Below are 12,380 nucleotides of genomic sequence, written 5' to 3' on the forward strand. Positions count from 1 at the left end.
GTAAACACTGTTTCAACACCAGCAGTTTAGTAAGGATAAAATCACCAGAATGTACTTTTACCACAAGCAAAACACTGACAACAAATAATTGCTTTCATTTACCACACTCTTGCCACCTCTGAAACTATTAATGTTTACCTTCAGATTAGGGATGTAGTAAGAGTATGTAAGTTTACAACTTTGCAACCATAAAAAATTAGTTGTCCTGTGTACAATCTGAAAAGTTTGTCAAGTCTTTTTTCATTTTCCATGCTTTATTTTTACTTTTTTCACTGTTTGAAAATATTTTACTAATTTATGAAGCCTTGTTACTAACTAGATAAAAACTTTACACTAATACTCATAATAATAACATATTATGAGAACATAATACTCATGCAATTATTTCATGTTTTTTCAATACTCAATGGACACTTACCTGCTTTACATTGTATCCTGCTTTTGCACTGGTTTCAATGAACATAACATTCAGCTCTTTGGCTTTCCTCTCTCCTTCCTCAATTGACACTTGCCTGAAAAAAAAAAAAAAAAAAAAAAAAGATGAATTCTTACTTTTGAAATATGACATTATTAAGATTATAAACAGAGTTCTGAAAATAACCTTTCTTTATGTAGATGATAGTTACACAGGCAATATTAATTTTAAAAATTTGTGGGCTGGGTGCGCTGGCTCATGCCTTTAATTCCACGGACTATAGAAACTGAGGCAGGAGGATTGCAAGTTTGAGGTGAGTTTTAGCAACTTAAGTGAAGCCCTAAGCAACTTAGCAAGATCCTGTCTCATAAAAAGCCTTTTTTTTTTTTTTTTTAATTGTAAACAAATGGGATACATGTTGTTTCTCTGTTTGTACATGGCGTAAAGGCATACCATTTGTGTAATCATAATTTACATAGAGTAATGTTGTTTGATTCATTCTGGTTATTTTTTCCCTTCCCCCCACCCCTCCCACCCCTCTTTACCCTCTATACAGTACTTCCTTCCTCCATACTTGCCCCCCCTCCCTAACCCTAACTCTAACCCTAACACTAACCCTTCCCTCCCCCCCCATTATGTGTCATCCTCCACTTATTAGCGATATCATTCGTCCTTTGGCTTTTTGAGATTGGCTTATCTCACTTAGCATGATATTCTCCAATTTCATCCATTTGCCTGCAAATGCCATAATTTTATCATTCTTTAAGGCTGAGTAATATTCCATTGTATATATATACCACAGTTTCTTTATCCACTCATCAATTGAAGGGCATCTGGGTTGGTTCCACAGTCTGGCTATTGTGAATTGAGCAGCTATGAACATTGATGTGGCTGCATCTCTGTAGTATGCTGATTTTAAGTCCTTTGGGTATAGGCCAAGGAGTGGGATAGCTGGGTCAAATGGAGGGTCCATTCCAAGTTTTCTAAGGAATCTCCACACTGCTTTCCAGAGTGGCTGCACTAATTTGCAGCCCCACCAGCAATGTATGAGTGTACCTTTCTCCCCACATCCTCGCCAACACCTGTTGTTGCTCATATTCTTGATAATCGCCATTCTAATTGGGGTGAGATGGAATCTTAGGGTGGTTTTGATTTGCATTTCTCTTATTACTAGAGATGTTGAGCATTTTTCCATATGTTTGTTGATTGCTTGTAGATCTTCTTCTGTGAAGTGTCTATTCATTTCCTTAGCCCATTTGTCGACTGGATTATTTGAATTCTTGGAGTAGAGTTTTTTGAGTTCTTTATAGATTCTGGAGATTAGTGCTCTATCTGAAGCATGATTGGCAAAGATATTCTCCCACTCTGTAGGCTCTTTCTTCGCATTGCTGATAGTTTCCTTTGCTGAGAGAAAGCTTTTTAGTTTGAATCTATCCCAGTGGTTGATTCTAGCTTTTATTTCTTGTGCTACGGGAGTCCTGTTAAGGAAATCTGATCCTAGACCAACAAGGTGAAGATTTGGACCTACTTTCTCTTCTATAAGATGCAGGGTCTCTGGTCTGATTCCGAGGTCCTTAATCCATTTTGAGTTTAGTTTTGTGCATGGTGAGAGATATGGGTTTAGTTTCATTCTGTTGCATATGGATTTCCAATTCTCCCAGCACCATTTGTTGAAGAGGCTATCTTTTCTCCATTGCATATTTTTGGCACCTTTGTCTAGTATGAGAAAATTGTATTTATTTGGATTTGTGCCCGTGTCCTCTATTCTGTACCATTGATCTACCTTTCTATTTTGATACCAATACCATGCCGTTTTTGTTACTATTGCTTTGTAGTAGAGTTGAAGATCTGGTATTGCAATACCCCCTGTTTCACTCTTCCTGCTAAGGATTGCTTTAGCTATTCTGGGTTTCTTATTCTTCCAGATGAATTTCATAATTGCTTGCTCTATTTCTGTAAGGTACGTCATTGGGATTTTAATTGGAATTGCATTGAATCTGTATAGCACTTTAGGTAGTATGGCCATTTTGACAATATTAATTCTGCCTATCCAAGAACATGGAAGATCTTTCCATCTTCTAAGGTGTTCTTTAATTTCTTTCTTTAGTGTTGTATAGTTCTCATTGTAGAGGTCTTTCACCTGTTTTGTGAGATTGATTCCCAAGTATTTATTTTTTTCGAGGCTATTTTGAATGGGGTAGTTTTCCTAATTTCTCTTTCTGAAGATTCATCACTTATGTATAAAAATGCGTTGGATTTATGGGCATTGATCTTGTAACCTGCTACTTTACTGAATTCACTTATGAGTTCTAAGAGTTTTCTGGTGGAATTTCCAGGTTCCTCTAAATATATAATCATGTCATCAGCGAACAGGGATAGTTTGAGTTCTTCTTTTCCAATTCGTATCCCTTTAATTTCTTTGGTTTGTCTAATTGCTCTGGCCAGAGTCTCAAGAACGATGTTGAATAGAAGTGGTGAAAGAGGGCATCCCTGCCTTGTTCCAGTTTTTAGGGGGAATGCTTTCAGTTTTTCACCATTTAGAATGATATTAGCCATGGGCTTAGCATAAATGGCCTTTACAATGTTAAGGAATGTTCCCACTATCCCTATTTTTCTAGTGTTTTGAGCATGAAGGGGTGCTGTATTTTATCAAATGCTTTTTCTGCATCTATTGAAATAATCATGTGATTCTTGACTTTAAGTCTATTAATATGGTGAATTATGTTTATTGATTTCCTTGCATCCCTAAAAAGCCTTTTTTGTAGGGAATGCAGCTCAGCAGTAAAATATCCCTGGGCTCAATCCCAAGTACCAAAAACTAAAGGAAAAAAAAAAAAAAGTCTGCACTACACTTACACTTTGTATGTTTGTTTGTATGTGTGATATACTTAACTAATTTTTATTAGTTATTTATTTTCATTTTTGTACTGGATATTTAAATTCAGAGCAGCTTATCTCTCAGCCCAATCCCAACCTCTTTTTAAACTTTATTTTGAGACAGGGTCTTACTCAATTCCCAGGCTAGCCTTGAACCTGCAATCCTCCTGCCTTAGCCTCACAAATAGCTGGGACTGCAGGCATCTGTGAACATGTCCAGCTTAAAACATGTTTTCTTACTGATTTGCTTTTACTTGAATGAACTTGTCTGATAATTTTTTTGTTTTGTTTTTTTTGGTGGTACTGGGGAAAGAACCCAGGGGCACTATACCACTAAGCCATATCCCCAGACCTTTACATTTTTAAAAAAACTATTTTAAAAACAATAAAAACTTAAAAAAAAATTCACTAAGATGCGCAGGCTAGCTTCAAATGTGTGATCGTCTTGCTCAGCTTTCTGAGCAGCTGGGTTTACAGAAGTGTACCACTGGCTCATCCTATAATTTTTTTACTATCAAAAACTTAGGGGCTGGGAATGTGGCTCAGAGACAGAGCACTAGGCCCACAAACAAAAACAAAACAAAATCCCCCCAAACCCCACCAAACCAAAATTTAATAGCCAACTTTTTTCTTAATGGCTTACTTCTTTCCCTTAACCCATTAAGTCACAAGTTTTTTATTCTGTGGATATTTCCAAAAAAAAAAAATGACACAAGTACATTAAAATAAGTTGAAATCATTATCTACAGTGATATACATAAGTATATATATTATTATAATACATGACAAACAATAATACTTTAAATCATTATAACTATAATCTTATTACATAATTGTATATTATATACTATATTTTTTTTTTTTTTTTTTTTGGTACTGGGGGTTGAACCGGGGAGGGGGGGGTGCTTTATCACTGTGCTTTTTCCCTGTCCTTTTTACTTTCTGAGATAGAGTCTTGCTAAATTGCTGAGGATGTTCTCAAACTTGCAATCCTTTTGCCTCAGCCTCCATAAGCACTCATTACAGGCATGAGCCACCATTCCTGGCATTATACATCAATCCTACCTTCCTCATAGGTGTTATACCATTCTACATTGCCCCAGCTACTTAAGTCCCTACAGACTCCTGAGTAATTGAGATAATAGGCCTGAGTCACCACAAACAGTCATGTCCTTTATTTATTTTTTATAGTACTGGGGATCCAGGAACTCAGGAATGCTAGGGAAGTGCTTTACCACTGAGCTATAGTCCCATCTCAAAATAAAAAAGGAAAAAGGTCAGCAGCTTAGGAGGCTGAGGCAGGAGGATCACAAGTTCAAAGCCAGTCTCAGCAATTTAGCAAGGCCTTAAGAAACTTACCCTGTCTCAAAATACAGAATAAAAAGACCGGGGACTTAGTTCAGTGGTAAAAAGTGCCCCTGGGTCAATCCCCAGTTAGAAAGAGAGAAAGTGGGGGGGAGGGTGGCAGGCAGGCAGGCAGGCAGGCAGGGATGTCAGCGGTAGAATGCTCCTGGGTTCAATCTCCAGTACTGCAAAAGATGAATCAATAAAAAAAATCTACCACAATTCCACTTCCTTCCCAAAGGTAACTATGGCTAATTTTCATATATTCTTATCTAAATTTGTTTTAAGTAAATATCTCTACCATCGTTTTAAACAGAAAGATATCATATTAGATGCATTAATCAATTGCTTTTTTAAACCTCAGGTGTTAGATATGGTAAGATATCAATAAATTCCTCTCTTTCTAATTGCTACTAACCACAATACTTCCCAAAATTATATATCCAATATGCTTGTGATACACATTTGGGCTGTTTAAACTTTTTAGCACTAAAGTAATGTTGCACATAACATTCTTTTTTTTTTTGTTGTTGTTGTTGTTTGTTTTGTTTTTGCAGTGCAGGGGACTGAATCCAGGGCCTTGTGCTTGTGAGGCAAACACTCTACCAATTGAGCTATATCCCCAGCCCACATAACATTCTTATATGGTCATCTTTGAGTGTTTCTGTGGGTTTCTCTGTGAGATACTAGACGCAGATTTGAGCCCATGAGTATTTTAAATTACAATATTATCAAACTGCCCACCTCCCCAATTATCAGTTACTTTTTAAGTGTATGACAGTTTTTGTTTATTCAAACTTTTGACAACACTGTATTATCAATGTTCTGAGTCACAATCAATCTTATAAGTGAATATGACCCTTATGTATTGAAACTGAACAATCTTTCCCTTTATGGCTTTAGAATTTCATGTTATGCTTACACAAGGCCACCCTCTGTACCAAACATTGACCAAAACATTTTCTTTTAATGATTTCTGCTAAACAATGAAACTTTCACTAATATGGAAGTCATTTTAGTGTAATGAACAATCTCTAATCTTTGAAAAATTAATAGGTGAGAGGTAATACTCTGGCAAAAATTACTAAGAATGCTGGTAACCCCAAAGCAGTTGACAAATATTACCTTTAAGAAAAATTATTTTAAGGGCTGGGGATATAGCTCAGTTGGTAGAGTACTTGCCTCATAAGCACAAGGCCCTGGGTTCAATCTCCAGCACCGTTAAAATAAAAAAAAAAAAAAAAAAGAAAAAAGAAAAAAAAGAAAAAGAAAAATTATTGTAAATATAATTGAAGTTTCTAGCACTTGTATACTCAGTTAAAATATTAAGCAGTAGCCAGGTGTGGAAGCCCAGATGTGTTACCCCACCAACTTGGGAGGCTGAGGCAGGAAGATATCAAGTTTGAGGCCAGTCTCAGCAACTTAGTGAGACCTTCTCTCAAAAATAAAAAAATAGGGCTGGGGAAGATAGCTCAGTTGGTACAGTGCTCGCCTCGCAAGCACAAGGCCCTGGGTTCAATCCCCAGCACCGCAAAAAAAAATTAAAAATTTAAAAAAAGAAAAGAAAAAATAAATAAATAAAAATAAAAGGTGTGGGGGGTGGGTGCTGAGGCTGTGGCTCAGTGGAAGAGCACTTGCCTAGTATGATGCACTGGGTTTGATCCTCAGCACCACATTAAAATAAAGGTATTGTGCCCATCAAAATAAATAAATAAGCAGGGCATGATGGTGTACGTCTATAATCCCAGAAATTACAGAGGCTGAGGCAGGAGGGTCACAAGTTTGAGGCCAGCCTCAGTAATTCAGCAAGGCCCTAAGTGACTTAGTAAGACCTTATCTCAAAATAAAAATTAAAAAGGGATGTACAGTACCCTTGGGTTCAATCCCTAGTACTGCAAAACTAAAGAATTAAACTAAGACCTTTTTTTGAAACTGTAGTACTCATTTTATATTTCAGGTGCCTTTGGCAGAAAAGCCCTTATAATACCTCCACTAGTCTTTGAACATTAGATTTCATTGCAACACTTTAATTAATATCATTCAATACCCAAATATCATTACCCATCTTATGAATAAACACGATAGTAAAAGCTCTATTTAGTACTATGTTCAAGACTATCTTAAGCAGAAATATGTGCAGCATATCACTTATGAATGCTGAAAGCAGATACTGAAGCCATGGATTCTAGAGCTAATGTTAATATATTTTGTATCCTGTGGCTTCAATATGGCTTGGCACTTTTGACTTAGGTATCCACAATTAAGATACTCAGTTCAAGTACACTGTCTGGCTCACACAAATAAAAAAAAAAAATTTAAAAATTAAATAAAATCACACATAAGAAACCTACACCACTGACTGATAACAAATTTTATAAGATTACAAAAAGTGTATAGTTTAATCATAATTTTTAAAAAAGATGCTTTAAAAAATGGTTAATTCTTTAACAAAACACCATTTATGAGAGACTTTAAGAATGCAAAATATGTACAGGCTTCACATTTAAACAATCTTGTACAAGAGCTATTTATACATGGGCTTCCACTACATAACTAATTTTCCCTTAAGTCCTGAGTTTACTATTTACATATTAAATATTTCATATTCTCATATTAAAGAAAAGCTTAAACTAAGTATTAAACATACCTCCTTTCAAAGTAATTTTTTAATGAACCAAAGTATAAAATAGCTAAACACAAAAGTCAGATATCCCCCCCCCCACAAAACCACTTCATACCTCTTGTCAGCAAGATCTGTTTTATTTCCTACTAGCATGATGATAACATCACTTCCTCTTTCTGTTCTGACATCATCAATCCATTTTGTAGTTTGCTGGAATGAATTAACATCTGGTATAGGAGGGTGGACAGAGAGATTAGTGTTACTGAAATGCCTCCCTAAGTGATGGACAGCACTACCCCAAATACCCTGCAAGTTGGAAGAGGGATGGCACATTAGGAACCCACTTTTAATGTGCCTACAACATAACTCCATTTTATCTGATTACATCTATCAGTGATCTAAACAAATCTGAATAATAAAATCTTCAAGGTTCTTTTTAGAGTAAGTTAAACTTTTTTTGATAATTAAATGAGTACAATGTACTATGTAATTGAAAAAAATTTAAAAGCTTTTTGAAATATAAGGACAGCTATGCAGATAATATGGTGTTATATTGCCACAATGCTTTTTTTGATCACTTACACATACCAAACATGACAAAGAAAGCATTTCCAAAAGTATGTCAGCCGGTAAGTCCCAACATATCCAGAAAATTTATAAAGCCTTCAAATAGCTTTCAACATCACTGTGTTTGTGTTGCTTACTCAGTTTGTGATCACTTTAACCTAAAGTTCATTAGTTTCATGTACCAGAATCACTTCTAACAAAATTCATCTTTTCGAGTGTTGGATTGTTTTCTTTTTTGTGGGTGGTGCTAGAGATCAAACCTAGTAATATATTTTAAAGAGTACTTCAATACTTTTTTTAAAAAAAAGTAGCTAAAGAAGACAATTTACTAGTATTTTAACACATATATGGAATTTTTAAAGAAAAATATACCAAGTTTCATTTGCTTTGGTTAAAGTAAGCACAAACATGTTAAAGCTACAAAACTGGTCAATGTATAACAATGAACATACATTTTTTTTTTTTAAAGAAGTAGCAAACCAAAGTAAAGCTGCACAATAAGACTGCATATAGTACCTATCCAAAAAAAAATCCCTGAATGCAAACTTCTAACTTCTAATATTGCCACTGTAATTACTATTTAGTAGTTATGATGTCTGAGCAAATACACAAAAAATGTCTAGTAATATTACTAGTCCAAATCAATACTTTGTCTATAAAATAATTTTAAAGAAGTCCAAGATGCTACATAATCCTGGTTTTCTCATAAATTATGGCCCACTATATGGAATGATTAAATATTGCCTATGTACAGATAAACCAATTTACAAAGACAATTTCAATCATAGAGCAATTTTCCTTTCAGTCACCAATGCTCCAGGAAAAATTTAGTCACTACAAAAGTCAAAGGCATTGCTCAGTCTTTGGGGAAAGAAAAAGAACATAACTTGTTTCATTTCCCATTTAAAAATTTTTCTTCTTAGAGAGAAACTTAAGTGTAATTCCTTAGCAACAAGGTATGTCTGTCAAAGAATCTAGATATGATTCAAACAAAAATCATTAACAGAAAAGTGCACATTATGTTTTCTCTGTCTTCCTCAATAAAGAAAGAATGGCTGGAAGGAGGAAGCAGAGAAAAGCTGGCTAGCAGAAGTTTTTAATAGCCTCAACATAGCCTTGTAGGATTTGGAAAACTTTGCAAGAGGCTTAGATGCAGATTATTTTAGAGGAATCTGAGATCAAATTAAATGAAAAAGGAGACTTCCTTCTATTATAGTTATGGCATGACTTAGGGATTACAGGATATTAAGAAAGCCTTAAAAAAAGATTCATAATTGGACTTGAAAGACAATTTCTGGGGTGAAAAACTTGGCACAATAGAAATGAAGCATTTTGCTACAAACACCAAAGCAAGTATTTCTGATCTGGCTGGTCTGTGACAGTTTGCTATGACAAAACTTATTTTTACATGCCAGTAAGAAAAACAAGCACAAGACAAGAACATGCATGCAGGTAAGCTAAAGGTTGAAAGAAGATCAGAAATGCATAATTCCCCCCACTCACTTGTGATATCATAAACAACAACTGCCACAGTGGAGTCACGAATGTAGCTAGGAATCAAGCTCCTGAATCGCTCTTGACCTGCTGTGTCCCATAATTGCAATCGTACCTAACAACAAAATCAGTCAAACAAGCAAGAAAAATAAGAAAGGTCAACCCGTTGCAATATACCTACTTGTGATATCGTAAACTACTACAGCTGCAGCAGAATCACGGATGTAACTGGGAATGAGGCTACGGAAACGTTCCTGACCCGCAGTATCCCACAGCTGCAGCCTGATCTGTGGGATGGGAAAAAATAAATAAAAAAAACCAAAAAACAAAAAACAAAAAACTGATACTTAAAAAAAAAAAAGGACAAAAAAAAGAAATAATGTTTTTGTAAAGGGGAGAATGAAAGGTAGAAAGAAGACACATGCAAGAGATTGCAGGGAAGTAAGAATGAAAATTAACATAAAACTCCCTTTACAAAAGAATAATATGAAAAATTTGCTTGCTGTGAAAGTACATGACTGAAAAATGCCACTGTCACAGAAAAGAGAAAATGAAGGTAAATGTCAATGAGCAGCTCAGGCTAAGAGGAGTAAAGGAATTCATGCTTTTTTGAAAGCCTCTGAAGCTAAAACATGTCTCTTTTCCACTGGGTCTACAGCACTTGATTTTTTTTATTCCCCCTACTTCCCAGAATTGGGGATTGAACCCTGGGCTAAGCCAGGGCTTTACCACTGAGCTACATTACATCCCTAATCCTTTTTATTTTATGTTCAGGCATTAAGTTGCCCAGGCTGGCCTTGAACTTGTGCTCTTCCTGCCTCAGCCTTCAGAGTAACTGTGATTAGAGGGAATATAGCTGGGATTACAGGCATGGCTTTTTGTTTAGCTTTGCTTTTTTATTTTGCAGTGTGGAGACTGAACCCAGGGCCTTCTGCATGTTAGGTGAGCACTCTACAACTGAGCCACATCTCCAGCTCTGAAAATGGGTCTTTGACTGCTGTGCTTATCTCTCTCCAGAACATTATAGAAAATGCAACAAAAAGAAGAAATGTCTTTATGCAAACCTACATAAAAATTCTTTACTTTCTCACACTACATTATAGGATAAAAAGTCTGAAAAAAAGCATCAAGTTTTCTTACCAGTATAAAGAAGTTTCCCAGCTTTCAGGTTTAAGAAATGGAAAGTTTTATATGAAGACAAAAGAAAATATCCCAAAAAAAAAAACTCACACAAGAAATAACATTGGAGATACAATAGTGTTTTTGGGGTGCAGATCTTGCAATATTGCATCTAAGCCATTCACTATTTAGGTCACGGTAATCACTCAAGGAAGAGCAGGCTACAATAAAGAATTTACATCGTAAAAAAAGGAAAACTCTTTAAAAAGGCATGAAAGATAAATATCCAAGTGCAAATATACAATTATTTCTTATTTAGTCACTTTGGTACATATTCTATTATGACAAAGAAAATCTTGAAGTTTACAAAAGCATAATATTTAAATAATAGCTTTCTGAATGTCTCATGTGACATTCAGAAGGTCTTCAGCAACTCTTCAATTTCTTTGTGAAAGTTCTTTTAATTCTCTCTTAAAGTTATCTGTTGTCATTTTTCCAAATCAAGACAATAAATTGTATTTAACAGGCCTAGGGACATGAGGGTTTTATATAACACTTGAAATTCTCTTCTTCTTTGGATTTCAATTGGGTATAAGAAATCAGAATGTGAAGACTCATGTGGTAATAGTTTTTCTCAAGGTCTATACACCAACTTTGTAACTGCTAAGTACTTCTAATGATGACAATCACTGATTACCATTTTGATCTTAGTTTTCTAACCTGGGGTGTTGGAAAAACTGCACACTGAAAGCATTACTCACTGTTCGATCCTCCAAGTACATGGTTTTTGATAAAAAGTCAATGCCAATTGTTGCCTGTAAAACAAAACAAAACAGAGTTAACAAATAATGGTAGTCTGATGGTGGCCAGCAATTAGATGCAAGTGGGATTTATGATTGTGGAAGAAATAATGAATAGATTTACAATAGCTAAGTAAGAAGGAATAACGTTTTCAGTGATAATGGCTTCCACATATTAAAGCACTTGCTCTTATTAGGGAATCACTTTAGGCCCTTTATGTGATCATTTCTAATTATCACACATTCCTGCAAGGTCTACCATTCTTGTCTCTCTCACAGATAACAAGACCAAAGAATTTTAGTTTGCACATTTATATTTGAACATTCAAGTATCTGTATTTAAACCCTAGTTTGAATATTATTCTGAATACTTCCCAGGCAGAATGGTGCTATTTGCTCCACTAGTAATTTTATAAAATATTGCTGGTGTGAGTTGCTGTTCTGCCTAAATTTCCTACATAATGGCTTGTCAACTGGCCTGATGCCACATTTCCAGAGACCCAGAAATGTGATTTTCTAAAAGGGATATGGTTTTTCCAATATAAAAGAAAATTAGTAAAGGAAAAGTTTTTCCACATACCACAATGATAAACAGCTTCTTTCTAAGGTTCAAATATATGAAAAATTCTGTTGCCTGGCTGCTACTTTGCCTACCATCAAGGAAAAAAAATATATAAAAAAGGAGAAATAGCTTTTAAAAGAGCTGGAAAAAGGCAAAGATTAGAATAATGAAGGAAAAATGTAGATAAGTTAAAGAAGAATCCAAAATTAAATTTGGGGGGTGGAAAAAAAAAAAAAAAAAAAAGGCAAAGGGCCCCAGAAAGAGGCTACTGGTGCAAATTCTACTAATCATCCCATTAGTAAATGTGCTTATGTGTTTATTTATGTGTGTGTGAGTATGTCTTATCTACTTTCCCCCTAAATATCTTTGTGCTGTATTTTACAGAATAGAAACGAGGCAGGCTGTGGATTTTCTAAATGAGTTATGATAAATTAAAGCATATTTAAAAACAAGAAATCAAACACTCAATCAGAAAAGTGGTTCATGGGTCACAGGTATAGCTCAGTGGTAGAGCGACTACCTAGTATACACAAGGCCCTGGGTTTGATTATAGAAAAGGAAGAAAAGTGGTTTAACCAG

The 12,380-nt window shown here is 35.2% G+C and overlaps 1 protein-coding gene across 2 annotated transcripts in view; it reads right to left on the bottom strand.

Moving 5' to 3' along the window:
* Positions 1 to 12,380, bottom strand: part of RAB6A (RAB6A, member RAS oncogene family) — a 74,997-nt gene that overhangs the window by 8,241 nt on the left and 54,376 nt on the right. The window contains exons 3-6 of one of the 2 annotated variants that reach the window (XM_079103828.1): positions 11,201 to 11,254; positions 9,502 to 9,607; positions 7,375 to 7,486; positions 419 to 512 (exon numbers count right to left, since the gene is read on the bottom strand). In XM_079103828.1, coding sequence (XP_078959954.1) covers positions 419 to 512; positions 7,375 to 7,486; positions 9,502 to 9,607; positions 11,201 to 11,254 — 366 coding nt within the window. Of the gene's footprint in view, positions 1 to 418; positions 513 to 7,374; positions 7,487 to 9,329; positions 9,436 to 9,501; positions 9,608 to 11,200; positions 11,255 to 12,380 lie in introns of both variants that reach the window. The other variant, XM_079103827.1, reaches the window with a different exon arrangement.

Source organism: Sciurus vulgaris (genome assembly GCF_902686455.1).
Source record: "Sciurus vulgaris genome assembly, chromosome: 11".
Lineage (NCBI taxonomy): Eukaryota > Metazoa > Chordata > Mammalia > Rodentia > Sciuridae > Sciurus > Sciurus vulgaris.